At 31.9% G+C, this 17,342-nt stretch overlaps 1 protein-coding gene across 2 annotated transcripts in view; it reads left to right on the top strand.

The window, feature by feature from the left end:
- Positions 1–17,342, top strand: part of LOC139481056 (lipase maturation factor 2-like) — a 57,591-nt gene that overhangs the window by 25,940 nt on the left and 14,309 nt on the right. Inside the window, exons 8-15 of one of the 2 annotated variants that reach the window (XM_071264111.1) lie at positions 2,578–2,686; positions 3,703–3,843; positions 4,667–4,772; positions 6,017–6,116; positions 8,015–8,133; positions 11,982–12,106; positions 13,332–13,545; positions 14,744–14,846. In XM_071264111.1, the coding sequence (XP_071120212.1) occupies positions 2,578–2,686; positions 3,703–3,843; positions 4,667–4,772; positions 6,017–6,116; positions 8,015–8,133; positions 11,982–12,106; positions 13,332–13,545; positions 14,744–14,846 (1,017 nt within the window). Of the gene's footprint in view, positions 1–2,577; positions 2,687–3,702; positions 3,844–4,666; positions 4,773–6,016; positions 6,117–8,014; positions 8,134–8,522; positions 8,642–11,981; positions 12,107–13,331; positions 13,546–14,743; positions 14,847–17,342 lie in introns of both variants that reach the window. The other variant, XM_071264112.1, reaches the window with a different exon arrangement.

The following is a 17,342-nucleotide window of genomic DNA, read 5'->3' as shown; positions in this document are numbered from 1 at the left end:
TTTATTTCTTTCCCGTTTTTTAACATTTGCGTCTGGAAAGTTGAAATGTTTTAACTTAATCATTTGTGTTAATGGTTAAATATAAATTAATAATGAAAATTGTTAAAATTAAATCAATAAAGGAAATTATTGCCAAGGAAGTTACAAACACTACCAGGGGATAATCCATGATGATTTCTTTTTGAGTTATATGTTTCAGCACATGTATATTTGACCCCAACTTTAGCCTGGTAAACGTGTTGTCTCCTTGTGAAATATAAAACATATTAAAAATGACTTTCTGCTAAAGTCTTTTATTTATATAAAGTTAAAACCTTCTTACTTTTAACTAGACAACACTCATGTCAGGTTTAATTCTTGTATATATGTGGATGAAAAATAAAAGTCCCCAAACATTAACATGGCAGCAATTGCTTTTACAGCCTTTAAGGCTTTGATTTTATTAGTTGTTAGTGGCTTTGAACTAGCTGTCAGTTAACTGCGAGTACTTTCAGATGATGATGATATGTGGATGTTTAAAGTCCGACTATCCTGTCTGGATATCGCGGACTGTAGCAACCTATTCTATAGACTGGAGTCTGTCTGTCTTTTGGCCTTCATTTTACTCCGACTGCGTTGGTGTTGCTGGTACGGAGTATCAGGTCGTGCTGCTTGTATGGCTGATTGTATTACCTCTTTGGATTCTTCAGTGATGACGGGCGATGTGTGCGGTGGTGTGCGCAGTAGGTCTGGGTGGTCGATGTCGAACCCGTCTTCAAAGTTCATCCTACTGTGCTTGCCTCTGTCATTGGTGGAGGTGTAAAATACCAGGCGGTGGCAGGCCTTGTTGGGGTTGTAGGGACTGGTGACAATATCCCTATTGACTACAACCCCAACTGGTTCCCCTTTGTACTTAGTTGGTGTTAGTACATGTCCAACTACGCTGTCTCTTGCCTCTGTTTGTGTGATGGTGTTTGTTGGACTTTGTCAGCAGGTATCACGTCTGTTTTTGTTGCCATCCACTGGTCAAAACGCTTTGCGTCTCTTCTCCTGGTGGATGGTGGCTTACTTTTCAGGGCCGGCTTGGATTTACTAAAGGATGCCTCTGGTTCCTTAGCCTTTGTCTTGATCCACGTCAACTGTACTGACACCTGGTCAGAACTTGCCGAGAACTTCCAGGCAGGTTCTTTTCCAGTCAACTTTATGGCAGCTAACAAAGCGCTCAATTCATCGGGTATTTCCATGATGATTTGTCCAAAAAGTGAGTAGTGTTAATTAAGCAGTGATCAGTACGAGTACCTCTCAGATCTGTCTCTAGTGTCTTTTTGTTGTTGGGATGTACAAATACCCGGCCACGTCCACTTGTATTATTGTCATCTGATTGGTTAAGCCTTTTTCAACTGATTCTTATGTTGTACTGTTAAACCACTGTCCCAGGTTAGGGGGAGGGTTGGGATCCCGCTAACATGTTAAACCGCCACATTATGTATATATGTACCTGTCCCAAGTCAGGAGCCTGTAGTTCAGTGGTTGTCGTTTGTTTATGTGTTACATATTTGTTTTTCGTACATTTTTTTATATAAATAAGGCCGTTAGTTTTCTTGTTTGAATTGTTTTACATTGTCATTTCAGGGCCTTTTATAGCTGACTATGCGGTATGGGCTTTGCCCATTGTTGAAGGCCATACGGTGATCTATAGTTGTTGATTTCTGTGTCATTTTGATCTCTTGTGGAGAGTTGTCTCATTGGCAATCATACCACATCTTCTTTTTTTTTATATTAGAATAGTTAGTCAATGCGGGACAATATTATTTCCAGGGTACTGTAGCTATCTGAGGCTCTGAGCTATTAGTTTTACTTTTCCTAAACAAAGTTGATGGACACAATTGGAGTACCCTGGTGTCCATGTCCCCAGCCATATGCACAACTATTTCTCAGAAATTGATAAATCATCAATCATTTCTGAAATTAAAGTATCTTGATAACTCTAATAGAAAGGCAGAAACAATGAACAGCAAAAATGATCAGCAATATGCAAGATCTACAAATAAGCTCAGAAAAATGTATTTGACTATTTATTGGAGTTATTGCCCTTTGAACAAGGATTTCTGTAAACAAAAATACATCTGAATTGTAAATTAAATATTTTTTTCATTTCTCAATGGAGAGCAATAAAAGTTGACTTGACTACCTGATTGGTACATTTAACTTAGGTTGGGCAATGAAGAAACCAGATTGCTCCAAAGAACAAATTCATATGGTCATAAATTGTGGCTGATTTAGCGTAGCTGAACATTTTACCATATTTACCACAATTCTTATAATTCCTGAATGCATTTTGAATATAAAAAAAACATATACACTGATTCAGCTTCTTAAATGTATATTAAAATCATAATACATGAAAGTGACAACAGAAAATGTCAAAAATACTGCACAGTACACTGTACCAAACCAACTATCAACACCCAACTACTTCGAATAAAAGTATACATACAAACACATGACCCAGATAGAATGGCTCTTTACAGGTTCAAAATGCATCGTCTTCTTCGTACAACAATTATAAATGTTTTTTGCAACATTGTCTAATTTCAGCTAATGCTACAGATCTTGATCATACTGACAGGGAACTATAACTTCTTCAATCTTTTGACCATAGTTCTATGTATTCCATTACTAGATGACCAGACATTTGGAAAGAAAGGTAAAACAGATTAGATGGTTTAAGATTTTTGTCAAAATTATCTGTTTGAAAAGAATTTTAGAAAGTTAGATACATGTAGTTCTCCTCACTAAAAGAAAAATTGGAAAATAAAAACTGTTTGATTGTTCAAGTTTATGAACATAAAGTAAATTAGCAGATAAATGACTGAATCTTTGTCACTTTTAAAGGTCTAATTACCAATGATCAAAGTCAATATAAAGTCTATATAGGTGTGGAGAGATCGATGTAGGAGGTGAAAAAAAAACAGTATTCACATGTTAATAAAGCTGAAAATTTCCCTATATTCTTATATGATTCCAGTCTTATGTATCAATAAATGTTTCCAAAGTATACATTGAATTTTATTCATTATCAAGATTATAAGAACAGAAACTTTTATTAAAATAGTTCAGTTTTCTGAAACAACAAATTATCTTGACCAAACATAAACTTGTTGAAAAGTCAACAAACACTTGTTTTGAGGTTTAATCACACTTAATACCATAACTGCCCACTCCTGGTAAACAAACAGTTTATATACAGATCTTAATAGTACTGGCAGCCTTCTACTGTAAATCACATATTACAATGTATATTACACACACTTGACATTGTACAATTTGACTACAAGTGTAGCCATTCATATTATTGTATATTACACACACTTGACATTGTACAATTTGACTACAAGTGTAGCCATTCATATTATTGTATATTCCACACACTTGACATTGTACAATTTGACTACAAGTGTAGCCATTCATATTATTGTATATTACACACACTTGACATTGGACAATTTGACTACAAGTGTAGCCATTCATATTATTGTATATTACACACACTTGACATTGTACAATTTGACTACAAGTGTAACCATTCATATTATTGTATATTACACACACTTGACATTGTACAATTTGACTACAAGTGTAACCATTCATATTACTGTATATTTGACCTAATATAAGTCAACATATTATAGTACCATTGACTATTGTTTTTTTTTATTTCAGGAAGGAAGAGAACAAGATCTACTGGACTTTTATCTAACATTTTTGAGATAGTAACAGTATGTTACATAGGTTACCAGACTTGGAAGCTGTTTTCATTACAAGTGGTAACCAGTCCAAGTTTTTCTATAAAGTCTGAAATAGGTAAAATATCTATAGTCTACAAATTACTGTTGAGGTAGCATTTTATTTGAACTTTTATTTTTTTATATAAAGAGAAAAAACATTGAAAAATAGAACAATACAGAATTCTGAGGAAAATTCTAAACGAAAGTCTATAAGCAAATGGCAAAATCAAAAGCTCAAACACATCAAACGAAAGGATAACAACTGTCATATTCCTGACTTGGTACAGGCATTTCATGTAGAAAATGGTGTATTTAACCTGGTTTTATAGCTAGCTAAACCTCTCGCTTGTATGACAGTCAAGGGACAGGAATTTTAAAAGTAATATAAAATTTCCTGATAAACAATCTCAACAACAAATTTGACAAAGTATGAAATCCTGGCCATTATACTATGTGGATCTATCCTACACATCTGAGGCCATGGTAAATGTAAAAATAAGCAGATGTGGTATGATTGCCAATGATACACCTGTCCATCATCAGAATACAAATGATGTACTTTTGAGCATATTAATAAAAAGTAAAATACATACTGTATGGTATGGTTTTAATGGCCCAGATATGACAATATGTGAAACAATCCAAATAAGAAAACCGAAGGCATGACAAAACAAAAAAGAAAATCAATTATAACAGACAGCAACCAACAGCAACCACTGAATTACTAAATGATTAAACACATGTTCCCTTTGATCTAATGCCAAATTAGACTTTTGACCTCAGTTTTACGGTCCAATGAACATAGAAAATGATAGTGCCTGTGGGCCTCTGTGTACTATGTGCACATTCTTTGTTCTGAATATATATTTATGTTCATTATCTGTTTTATTATTTTATAGCTTTTAGTTCTAAAGAATTTGACCATTGGTTAGAACAAATAGTTCCATGGACAATAGTAATAGGTTGTGTATCTCTGGGATATGAAGTTCTTCTTTCTGTTTTAAGGTCAGTATGTCAGTATATGTTAAATAACCCTTCATATGTTACTCTTAACTAAATTATCATGAATACTGTATACTTGCCAAGTTGAGATACAGCAATTCGTTTCACCAAAAACTTACAAAAAAAATTTCTAAAAAGTTATAAACATTTCAGTATAACTCACAACCCCAGGTAGACAAATTTGACAAAAAAAATAATAAGTATTTGTCTTGGTGTTTAGTTCATATTTTTAGACTACTATATTAGATGTGGCCCTTGGACATAGAAAATTACTTGAAATTATATGATATCAAGAATGCCTTTTTTACAATATAAATTGAAAACACAAAATCTTCCCACTACAAAGCTTGTCTATCATATTTGTTCACTCATCCAATGTTCCTGTCATTAGGTGACATTGAAAAGCATATGCAATACTCTCTGATTCCAGTACTGTATGGAAAGTTTGATCAACCATTTTCTTATCTCATGATTTAGAGCTTTATATAATTACAATAATTTGACTACAGTATTGTATTGACTGTCTGGTCGTCAGTATTAAGTTTTGTGTTTTAGTGTTCAAAATCTTATTATACAGACGTTTTATTATGCACCCGCGACAAAATGTCAGGGATGGGGGCATATTAATTTACCCCTGTCCGTCTGTCCATTGTACTGTCCGTCCATCCATTAATGGGACCTCCCATCCGTCTGTCCATCTAGATTAGGATACATTATTTGTTAGTCCTCCTACAGTTTTAGAGGTACAGCTTTAATATTTTGTAGGCTGTTCATACACATAATGGAAGTGTACATTGCCACAGGATTTTGATTTATTTCAAATATTGATATTATTCTGAAAATGACAGGTAGTTGGATTTAGTCATTTTTTTGGTACTAGCTACATAAAGAGATCATGGTTTGTCAGGCTATCTCATCCGACAGTTACATCATCATGCATGGTGTTAAATTCATAACTTTCTATAGTCAGGCATCATTTGTGTCGTGTGGACAACATAACAATCTCTAAAATATCTAAAATATTTGGAACAATACTCATGCATATGGCAGAGCTGAAAAGAAGGAGGGACATTGTCCATATCTAGTTATCTAATGAATTCAATAATGTTTTGAAAGTTTGGTGAGTAGAGTTATATATGTTTGTGATCTAAATTGTATTTTATAAATGTTTTATATTTTACTCTACTAAAGTATGGAAAGTATGGCCAGCTGTGCTATATGTTTGTGATCTAAATTTTATTTTCTAGATGTTTCATAACCGATTCAAGTATTGTATGGAAAGTATGGTCAGCTGTTTTATGTCTAGTGTTCGGTGTGCTTGCTGTAGCAATGTTCTGTTTAAGTCTGGTAAGTAATGTTACATGTAAAGTGTTTCACAACCAAGGTGACACATTATATTATGTGACAGATTATTGACTTTCAAGATGAAATGGAATAAGACAAGCTGAGATTTTTTCCCCTGTTTGATACATATCAATAACAGAGGTTGTTTTATTAGAACCTCTAAGTGACCTAATTTACATCTTCAGTTGACCTCATTATATGGCGTTCACCATATCCTCTTGTTCAGGTTTGTCTAATTTTATATCCGTTGTATAATAATATCTTGGCAAAGATTACTATGGGACATTTTTTTAAGGCTTACACTTGAATATAAAAACATACAAAAAATGGCAGCTGCTGTGAATTGCAATATGAAGCTTGTTGACACTGTTAGCTTTTTGTTAAAAAATGGTTTGACAGTATGCATCTGCTTTTAAAATCACTGAAGCAGGTGTATCTTCAGTGACTAGTATGTGATATTAAAGCCTGAAAACTAGTTGGCAGGGGTTCAAATTAGCGGTGGTCCGAGGTCCAGGACCTTCCACTATTGCAATCGGACTTTCATTTTGGTTACTAGCTACGTCCGACGGACCTTCGATTTTAAGGAAAATAAAAATTGACTTTGCCGACTCTTTTAACCAAAATTTCCAAACAATTTTAAAATATATTTTCATCTTTATCATGTTTATCATTCATGACAGCGATGTTCATTTCGTTCAACCACAGCTTTATACCGAAAATTGCCAACAAGTAATGTGTAAATCCGAGTAAAATCCTATCTGACTGACAAAAGCATCACTGAAAAAGAATGGATGTCATAAACTGGAAATAAAGACAATTACATTACCGGATCATTCATATTCTGGGGCGGGGGGATAAAGGTAATTCCGGGTTTACCGATCAAATACAATAAAAAAAATAATAATTCCAGGCAGACAAGGATTTGTATATTATACAAAACCTTGAGGCAGGTGACAAAATACATCTATGATGATGAAATGCAAACACTAGAATCGAAAACCAAAAGATATATTGAAAAGAAAGAAAAAGCATGTAGGAAATATTTTATACAGAAACTCAAAATTTCTTTTAGTTCACAAATTTTCATGTCAAAATCCAATAAAATGTGACAGTAATTTTTTTTATCATTGATAAATGTTGATATTACATGTAGATGTTTTTATAGTGTAAACATATAACAATTCCAAGAGGTAATTTCTCAATTTTGAAGGGCAAGTAAAAATCTGGAAGTTTCATACTTTATTTTCACAGAGGAACTAATATAATAGTGAACTGTTTAATATAATGGTTTAATTAGTAATTAATTACCAATCGCTGAGACAACACAACCACCCACAGTGACACCCTCCCCAATACCAAAATTTTTTTTATTTGAATTCATAATATAAAAGACAATTATACATTTATTATTTAACATGCTATACAACAGTGACATGGACAATGAAACAAGCTAACCTAACACCAAAAGCACATTAATTTTGTATCTTGACTGAGTTATGAAATATTTCAAGTAAAAGTAGGACCTGGAATTTAGGCTGTGGACCTTTCAGTTTGGAGTGTCAAAGGTCCTGGACCTTTTAGTACCAAATGTTAATTTGAACCCCTGGTTGGTTATTTGACAGTAAGCTAGTACACTGAAAAAAGGTTAAGTATCAATAAACAAATAAAAAAAAAAGGACAAATCAATGTGCTCTGGAAGCGTAAGCAGTTACTGGACTATTATTTTAGAATTCATTTAAAAATTATTTAGTTTTAGATAGGAAGTGATAATACATGTATAAAGTGATTTTGACACTCTAAATGTTAAAAATAGTTTTGTTTTAATGAAATGTTATTTAATCATGTTCATATAATTTGATAGTTCCTTTTGTATGAAATGAAGAAAATATTCAATATTTTAGGTACCGTTTACAACAGGTATCCATCGTCCATCACAGAAACTACTCCCAACAGATATTACAAGAATGCATGAAAAAACTAAAGAATTTCACATAGCAAGTTCATATGGATTATTTAGAAGGTACAGGGAATTGTTAACATGGGACATTGTCACGGCAGACTTTGATGTCTTATTTTTACGTGTGTTACTTCATTGTTGTTTTCTTATCCTATATATGCATGAAATACTTGCCACTGGACATAAAACAACAACCAACCAATCAGTCCTGACCATTGATACATTTCTAGTTTACAGATGTTTGCTAGTCTATATTGCTATAGTCAAATGAAACCATGGATCTGATTGGTCAGGATCAATATCAGCTTTTCTGAAAAAGATCTGAATTGGTTATAACCTATCAAAACTTGGTTCCCTTTGTCAATAGCTCAATTCAATAGTGCATGTTTAAAAAGTACATAATGCATGAAAGACTGAAATTAGATAAAGTCTTTAAACATTTCTGATTGCAGGTTCCTTATACTAATGAATTAGATTGGAAGTCAAACCAAAAAATTCCACCAGTAGTTCGTAATGTCAATGAAAAAGTTGACCCCTTCCAAATTACCAGTTCATATGGACTGTTTAGAACGTAAGACTTAACACCATTTTTTTCATAGTCTCTGTCCTTGTTTGCTGCTTTGGGTCATTTTTCTGTCTGTGTGTCCCAGTAAGTCTTTTATGTTAGTTCTTGTTATTTTAGTAGCTTTGCATGATGGAAACATGTATATATTTGTTGGATTTATTTTCATGTTTTAATTATACAATTATGTGGCTGTTTTTGATCATATTTTTAACATTTATAAACTAAAGTTTGGCTATCATTATATTCCCAAGATTATTATCAATATTGTAATGATTGACTTTGGTTCTGTTTGTGTTTAAGGCTCTTTTTTGTAATGTTAAGCTAAATCTAATAAACTTGGATTCATTTTGTACAAGTTAATAGATACATAATGTTTTAGTACCCCAAAGGATACATAATGTGTTAGTACCCCAAATTGCACCAGTTTTGACAGTTTTGTCACCTACGTTTATTTATGATCGAGACAAAAGTTTCCATACTGTGTTTATTTTGTAAATGTGTCATTATTTACCATATGGTTCCACTAATTTAAATTTGAATCCACATTGAATCATAGAAAAATGGGTTTGAACCCCTCCAAATAGTCCATGATTCTGTAATGACAAGTACCCAAATTGCATCCATGCTAAAATTCACAGCCTTGAAAATCAAATAACAGATGCTTTATTTTATTCTATAAATATTTAGAAACAATTTGCCATGAGTCCATGCTTACTATTATTTTTTTTAAAGAAATGGATACTTGTAACATATTTAATTTGCTCATTATTAAAAAAATGACTTTTTGTCAACGTCGCATGGGGAGTGGCTTTTGTAGATTTACTTTTTCCAGCGAATGCTTCGTCTGTTGATATAAATTGTGAAGGTTTTTGCGTATATTTAAATAATTTAATATGTTTTGGAATTGGGGGTAAAAAAAAAGGAGAAATCAGGTGCAAAAAAAGGGGGAAAACTAGGTTTTCCAAACAATAACTTTAGATTTAGTGAATGGATCTGTATAAATTTTTACCTGAAGGTTCAATACCGCTAAAGAAAGGTTGGGATTAATTTTGGGGGTCATAGTCCGAATAGTTTAGGAATAAGGGGCCAAAAAGGGGGCAAAATATAAGCATTTTTGTAGTTTTCAAACAATAACTTGTGTTTAAGTGGATGAATTTCTCTAAAATTATACCACAAGTTTTCATACCATTAAGGGATGGTTAGTAATGACTTTGGGGGGTTATGGCTAAAAATGTTTTGGAATTAGGGGCAAAAAAAGGGGGAAAACTAGGTTTTTCTAGTCAATGGACAATTAAGACAATTTAAAAGCAGTGTAAGGGAGGTAGTTCAAAAACAGTTAATATACCATATTTGGTATGTTTGGATTTACCTTCCTTACACTACTTGTAAATAATGTATAAAGAAATGTCAGATTTTGGACTTATTGCAAAAAAAGGGGGTAGGTAGTAGTTTTAATTTTTTTTTTCCAAATTTCTCAAATTCCAAATATTTGAAAACTTTAAAGAAGAAATCTTTAATTGCACAATATTGCATAATAGTTTTGTAAGATCTTGACATTTGTTATGTGTCAGAAACTCATATTATGTCAAGAATTTGATCACAATCAAAATTCAGAGCTGTATCAAGCTTGAATGTTGTGTCCATACTTGTCCCAACTCCCAACTGTTCAGAGGTCGTACAAATCTGCGCCCTGCAGATCACCTGGTTGTGTTTTGGTCTGTTTTTGTATATTGTATGCAATAGGTCTACTATATTTGGTGTATGGGATGATTGTAAGGTGTATATGTCTAGCTGGCAGGTGTCATCTGACCTTGACCCCATTTTCATGGTTCAGTGGTCAAAGTTAAGATTTTGATTTTTTGTCTTTTTTCCTAATACTATATGCAATAGGTCAACTATATTTGCTGTATGGAAATATTTTATGATCTATATGTCAGTCACACAGGTTTTTTTTACCTTGACCTCATTATCACGGTTCGTTTGCTCTGTTAACTTTTTGTGTTTTGGTCTGTTTTTCTTAAACTACTGTGAAAGTACTTTTATTCGTGGGGTACCAATTTTCGTGGTTTTCGTGGATGACTTTATCCACGAATTTAAGTGTCCAACGAAATAAAACAACCATTGTCCAAATGAAGACACGGAAAGATCCCCATGAAGGTTTGACTACTGATATGGTCTAGAGAATATATTGCATAACCTCGAATCAGAGAATACTTTAATAGCAGTCACAGAACATAACTTTTGATCTTTTAATTCTCATAAAATTATTTTTTTCCGATGAAAGTCAGATTTCCGATATTGATATGTTAGTATGATAAAGTGTTCATTTTATATCCTCATAATTCTCGTACATATGAGAAATAATAGTTTAATGCTGGGCTTGATTTTGATAAGAATTATTTGACAATTCAAGATACGTTTATAGCATTTGTTTATGATACTGATTTATTTAGGTGACATGTTTATGGCCTAATTAACACCTTTGATGGTCCTTAATCTGATGATCACTTTATCTTGGGTTAATTAGTGTTTTCACTACGATTTACACGGGTCAATGTTTTCTTTGCAATTTCCTTCAATCCAGACTATTTGTAACCTTCGTTCATAAGGCTTTAATTAATTTTTTTTTTGAAAACTGAAATCCACAAATTTAAAAACCCACGAACATATAAAACTTGCTTAAACCAAGAAAATTAATATCCACGAATTAAAGTACTTTCACAGTATTAGCAATGGGTCAACTATATTTGTTGTATGGAATAATTGTTAGCTGTACATGCCTGCCTGGCATGGTTCATCTGACCTTGACCTCATTTACATGGTTCATTGGTCAATGGTTGATTTTCTTGGTTAATGTTAAGTTTATGTGACAGTTGTAATAAAGCTTTATATTTAGGGACTATCAACATAATATCAATGATTAGTAAAAAAGGCGACACATTTTAGCGTGTGCACTCTTGTGTTGAATAGGTGCAATTTGGGTAGTCAATGCAATTTGGGAACTTTGACTTTATGTCCTTGGCAGATTAGAAAATTTGCCTAAAAATATGATTTAATTTTGTGATACTGTCATTCATATTCAGGTATGGGCAACAACATATATCTTTGATTTTTTTGGTCAGATGAGCCAATAGTTGTAATGACAAGAAGACCAGAAATTGTTGTGTACAAAGGTGATTTATTGCTTAAATTTACTGTGATTGAAAATAAAGGATGTTATGTATAGATTTATGTCACAAATCATAGCAAAGAAAGAGTACTTCTACTGCTTGTCATACTGACTTCTAATGAAAAAAAAAAAGAAAAAAATTCAAACCAAATTTACATCTAATTTGTTTTTGTGTAGAATGACTGGTGTCGGTGGTAGACCAGAAGTCATTGTAGAAGGCAGTAACAGTATGCAGACAGGTTGGAAAGAGTATGAGTTCTTGTATAAACCTGGTAACCTGTCTAGGAAACTACCTATTGTTGGTGAGTATAGGGATAACAGTATTGATAAAGAGATGTGGTTAATCTGACCTTGACATCATTCCTTATAAACAGTTACTTTGAATAGATTGTTGATATGTGGAAAGACATTTTTATGAATAGAAAATCACAACAAAATCAAATACTGATTCATTCCATTTCAAGGGTACCAGTTTTCATAAATAAGTTAGAAATTATATTTTTATGGATATTTGAGTTCATGATTTTGCCAAAATTAGCATAGTTTGCTTGATCACAACTTTTAAGTTGTTGTAACTTGATAAGATTTGCAGATACTTTATTATAGGTTAGCTATATTTTCTGTTTACAATCATTGTAAGGTTCCTATGTCTTTATGACAGTGTTTATCAGACTTTGATATGATCATCATTGATGATTCAATGATCCAATGATAAGTTTTTGTTATACCTGTAGTAACCTCTTGACCAGAAGGTAAAATTAAATCATAATCTGGTGAGATATTTCAGCATGTCAATCTTGTTTTACTATTAACAAATGCAAAATAATTTCTCATTGAATTATTCATAGTAAAAATTCTCAGGCATTTTGGAAACACCACTTAGGATTCATTGTTGATACATGAAAAGACATTTTTAGGAATAGGAAAATACAACAATATCAAATACTATTCATTCATTTATATTCCAGGATACCAATTTTCTTAAATAGGGGGAAAATTGTATTTTTATGAATATTTGATTTCAGGGTTTTGCCAAAGCAGTAGAGTAAACTATAGAAAATTTGTACATTTTAAAAACTTAAATTCAGGTTCACTTATACCCACTAAATCAACAAAAATATGTATCCTACGAACAATAATGAATGCACAGTAATCAAAGAAGGAATTATATGCATCAAGTTATCTTATTTACTGTGGATTCATTATCATTGGTTGAATACTAACTAAATATTGATTCCATGGGTATTGATGAAACACAATTTTAAATGTTCACTGAAGTACACATTTTCTATAGGCTTGTATGCCGACTTTGGCTAATAAGAAAAAATTCAAATAATCATAAAAAGATGAGTTTTCCTCAATTCACATAAAATGGTACCCATGAAAATTAATGAATTTCATCACTTCTATTCTGGTCATGTTTGTGGTGTGTTTCAAGCATTCCATTGGCTGAAGATGTCCGTGTGTAAAGTCTTCTAATGTTATGAGAATAAATCCAAAGAGAATATATTTTGTGTATAATTTCAGCACCTCATCAACCAAGATTGGATTGGCAGATGTGGTTTGCTGCCCTTGGTAACTACCAACATAATCCTTGGTTTGTTACAATGGTGTATCGTTTGCTTACTGGGCAGGAGGAGGTTCTCGAGTTGATCGCCAACAATCCATTCCCAGATGCTCCGCCAAAATATATTAGAGCCAAATTGTACCATTACCACTACACAAGTTCCAGCCAAACAAGGTAGATAATTTGTTAGCTATCAGTAATTAGATGGTTACATGGAATAAAGGTATAATACCACCAAATCATGGTACGTCATATCCGGTTGTATACGAATCCTACATTTTATTGCAGTAAAACCATTTCTGTGTCATAAACATATGTCTTGGGTATTTCAAAACACCATTATTTTTTATTTGGGATTTCTATAGAAAATTTTGTAATCTTGAGGTTACATGGTGACTAAACCTTGTACACAGATAAGATAAGGGGAGAAATTTGATTGGTTAACTTCCAATAATGGTTATTTTCTTATATGCAATGAAATGTTATGTGAATTTTTTTCTATGGAACTGCACAGGATAAAACTTTACTCATGCCAAGTTTTTCTTTATTTGAAACAAGGATAAATTCTGCACATTCTTTTGAAAAGTGCAAATTTAACAAAGACTAGTAGGGGAAAATCAATGGTGGTATTACACCTAAAGAGGTTATTTGAAAGTTATTTGGAAGAAAGAGATCATTGGAAGGATACTTTGAATAAAGAGGTCATTTGAATGTTACATTGAATAAAGAGTTACTTGAAATAAAGAAGTCATTTAAAGGTTTTATGGAATAAAAAGGTCGTTTGAAGGTGACTTGGAATAATGATGTCATATATAGCTTTTATGGAGTACTGAAGTCATTTAAAGGTCACATAGAGTAAAGATGTCATTTAAATCAAGTGTGTTTATGTATCACTTATAATTCTTTTATTAAAAAGATAGGGAGTTAGAGCAAATTTGCATAGAATAAGTCATAAGTGCTCAATATACTCACTTTATATAGTTCCAAATGATACTGGTTGATAGATTGCCTTGCCTTACATATACTTATCAATCTTACGTCAAATATAAGATTGTAGAATCTTGGAACCATTTATTATACTCAACAACAACTTAAATCATTAGATTTTTTTGTGAAAAGCTGGCATAACCCTTTATCAGAAACCCTTATATCCAACAGTTTGGAAAGCTAAATGAAAACAAATGCTTACAGATCAAGAAAATCTGAAACTTTAGCCCAGAACTAACCTATGAAGATACATATTACATTAGATCAAAATTATCTTATTAAAGCAAATCATAAAAATCCTTGAAACTCAGGTTGTTTTATTGGTTTAAATGGCTACAGCAAAAAAAATTGTTTTATGCTTCATACAAATGGTTTTCAATTGTAGATCTCCAAAAAATTGGTGGACAAGGAAAGAAAAGTCTGAGTATTTACCTACTCTTAGTAAAGATACCTCAAGTTTAATGGATATTATAAAACATTATAAAGTGGTGAGTAGCTATACTAAGTAAAGTTACTTCTAGTTTATTGGATATTATAAAACATTATAAAGTGGTGAGTAGCTATACTGAGTAAAGATACCTCAAGTTTAATAGATATTATAAAACATTATAAAGTGGTGAGTAACTATACTGAGTAAAGATACTTCTAGTTTATTGGATATTATAAAAAATTATAAAATGGTGAGTAACTATACTGAGTAAAGATACTTCTAGTTAATTGGATATTATAAAACATTATAAAGTGGTGAGTAACTATACTGAGTAAAGATACCTCTAGTTTATTGGATATTATAAAACATTATAAAGTGGTGAGTAGCTCTACTGAGTAAAGATACTTCTAGTCTATTGGGTATTATAAAGTGGTGAGTAACTATACTGAGTAAAGATACCTCAAGTTTAATAGATAGTATAAAACATTATAAAGTGGTGAGTAACTATACTGAGTAAAGATACTTCTAGTTTATTGGATATTATAAAAAATTATAAAATGGTGAGTAACTATACTGAGTAAAGATACTTCTAGTTAATTGGATATTATAGAACATTATAAAGTGGTGAGTAACTATACTGAGTACAGATATCTCTAGTTTAATGGATATTATAAAACATTATAAAGTGGTGAGTAACCATACTGAGTACAAATATCTCTAGTTTATTGGATATTATAAAACATTATAAAGTGGTTAGTTACTCTACAGGGTAAAGATACGTCTAGTCTATTGGGTATTATAGAGTGTTGAGTAACTATACTGAGTACAGATATCTCTAGTTTATTGGATATTATAAAACATTATAAAGTGGTGAGTAGCTATACTGAGTTAAGAATTTAAGATATCTCTAGTTTATTGTCAGTTCGTTCATCTGTCTGTTCGTTCGTCCGTCTGTCCCGCTTCAGGTTAAAGTTTATGGTCAAGGTAGTTTTTGATGAAGGTGAGGTCCAATCAATTTGAAACAGTACACATGTTCTTTATGATATGGTCTTTCTAATTTTAATGCCAAATTAGAGATTTTACCCCATTTTCACGGTCCACTGAACATAGAAAATGATAGTGCGGATGGGGCATCCGTGTACTGGGGACACATTCTTGTTCTGAAATGCTTTCAATTATTATCATAGTAGTTTTAAACAGGTTCTAGGCATTTCATGTCAGTAAACATGCAAGTAGGGTGAGCTGACAATAATTAAAATCTTTCAATTTCTTTAAAAATTAAGAGTTGGGGTATTCATTGTACTGTAAAAGAAAGTTAAGAGTACATGAAGTGGTTCCCTTTAGGCTATGATTTGAATGGATAAATAATGTTGAGAGAAAAAGGGATTTTAAAGATTTTTCTATTTAAATAAATGTAAATATTGGTTGCACTTTGTAAATACAGCTGTTTCATGGACCACTTTTTGGGGAGATATATAATATTCTTGTGGTTTTTATTTTGTTTACGTTCTGGTTCCCAGATATGATCTATAGGCTACATCTCATAGACAATTGGAAATTTACTAGTAAAAATACACATTGATAGCTGCCAAATTGAATTCTAAGGAAGACCCATTTGAAGGGAGGGGTAGTACAGAACTTTAGTATATAAGTTTAAACTCTTAAAAGTTTGATGCATATTAAAGTTGAAAATATGCTGAACAGCCCTATGTTTTGACATTTGAAAACAATTGAGGTGAATATTCTACGATATTATTTATGAAAATTCATAGTAAAAGTGACACGGTTTTAGCTATAAACAGAGTTCCTATGGGAAGTTTCATTTTCTATACTTACAGGTATAATATTGCTATTTTATTTTCCACATTATTTCCAACATTTGCAATTTACTATACAGGTGAAACATATCTTTTTATTTACTATTACTTGTATAGATTTGTTAGTATTTTTTATAAAGGACCTGATAAATTTCTTTTTTTTTCAAAACCACTAGACCATGAAGTACAAAAATATTGTTGACATTTTGTAAAATAACTGAATGTCAAGGTCTTTATAGCCCGGAAGTTATCACACACCTGTATTTTAAGAAATAAAAAAATACCCTAAGAATAGGTCTAGTAATTTTTCATTTATCAGAAATAAAAAGACATATTTACAGCTTACGTTTAAATTGGTTCATATTTTTTTATTAAAAACAAACAGGATATAGAATTATTTATTTATATACATCCCTGGTTAGTTGGTTAAACTGGAACAAGTATCTTTGTGTCGTATCATGTACACGGTGGCGGAGACTAAAAACCACATCCAGTGTAAATTTGTGGATACATTGCATATATGAAAAAAGTGTCCTTTCTATGAAAGGACATATTTCCAACCATAATATGTCTCAAACGAAGGAACTAGAAGACAAATCTTGTGAAGATTCAGACAAAAATGTTTATTTTAAGAAAATTAGATGCAATCAACATTTGGATCATGTGTGCAGTTTGTTTTGTGCAATTTGTAAAGAAAACATTTGTCTGAAATGTCTTACTGATATTCATAAAGGGCA

The sequence above is a fragment of the Mytilus edulis genome, chromosome 7, assembly GCF_963676685.1.
Source record: "Mytilus edulis chromosome 7, xbMytEdul2.2, whole genome shotgun sequence".
Lineage (NCBI taxonomy): Eukaryota > Metazoa > Mollusca > Bivalvia > Mytilida > Mytilidae > Mytilus > Mytilus edulis.
Note: the sequence above shows the minus strand (reverse complement) of the source record. Positions and strands in the feature narration are given on the sequence as shown.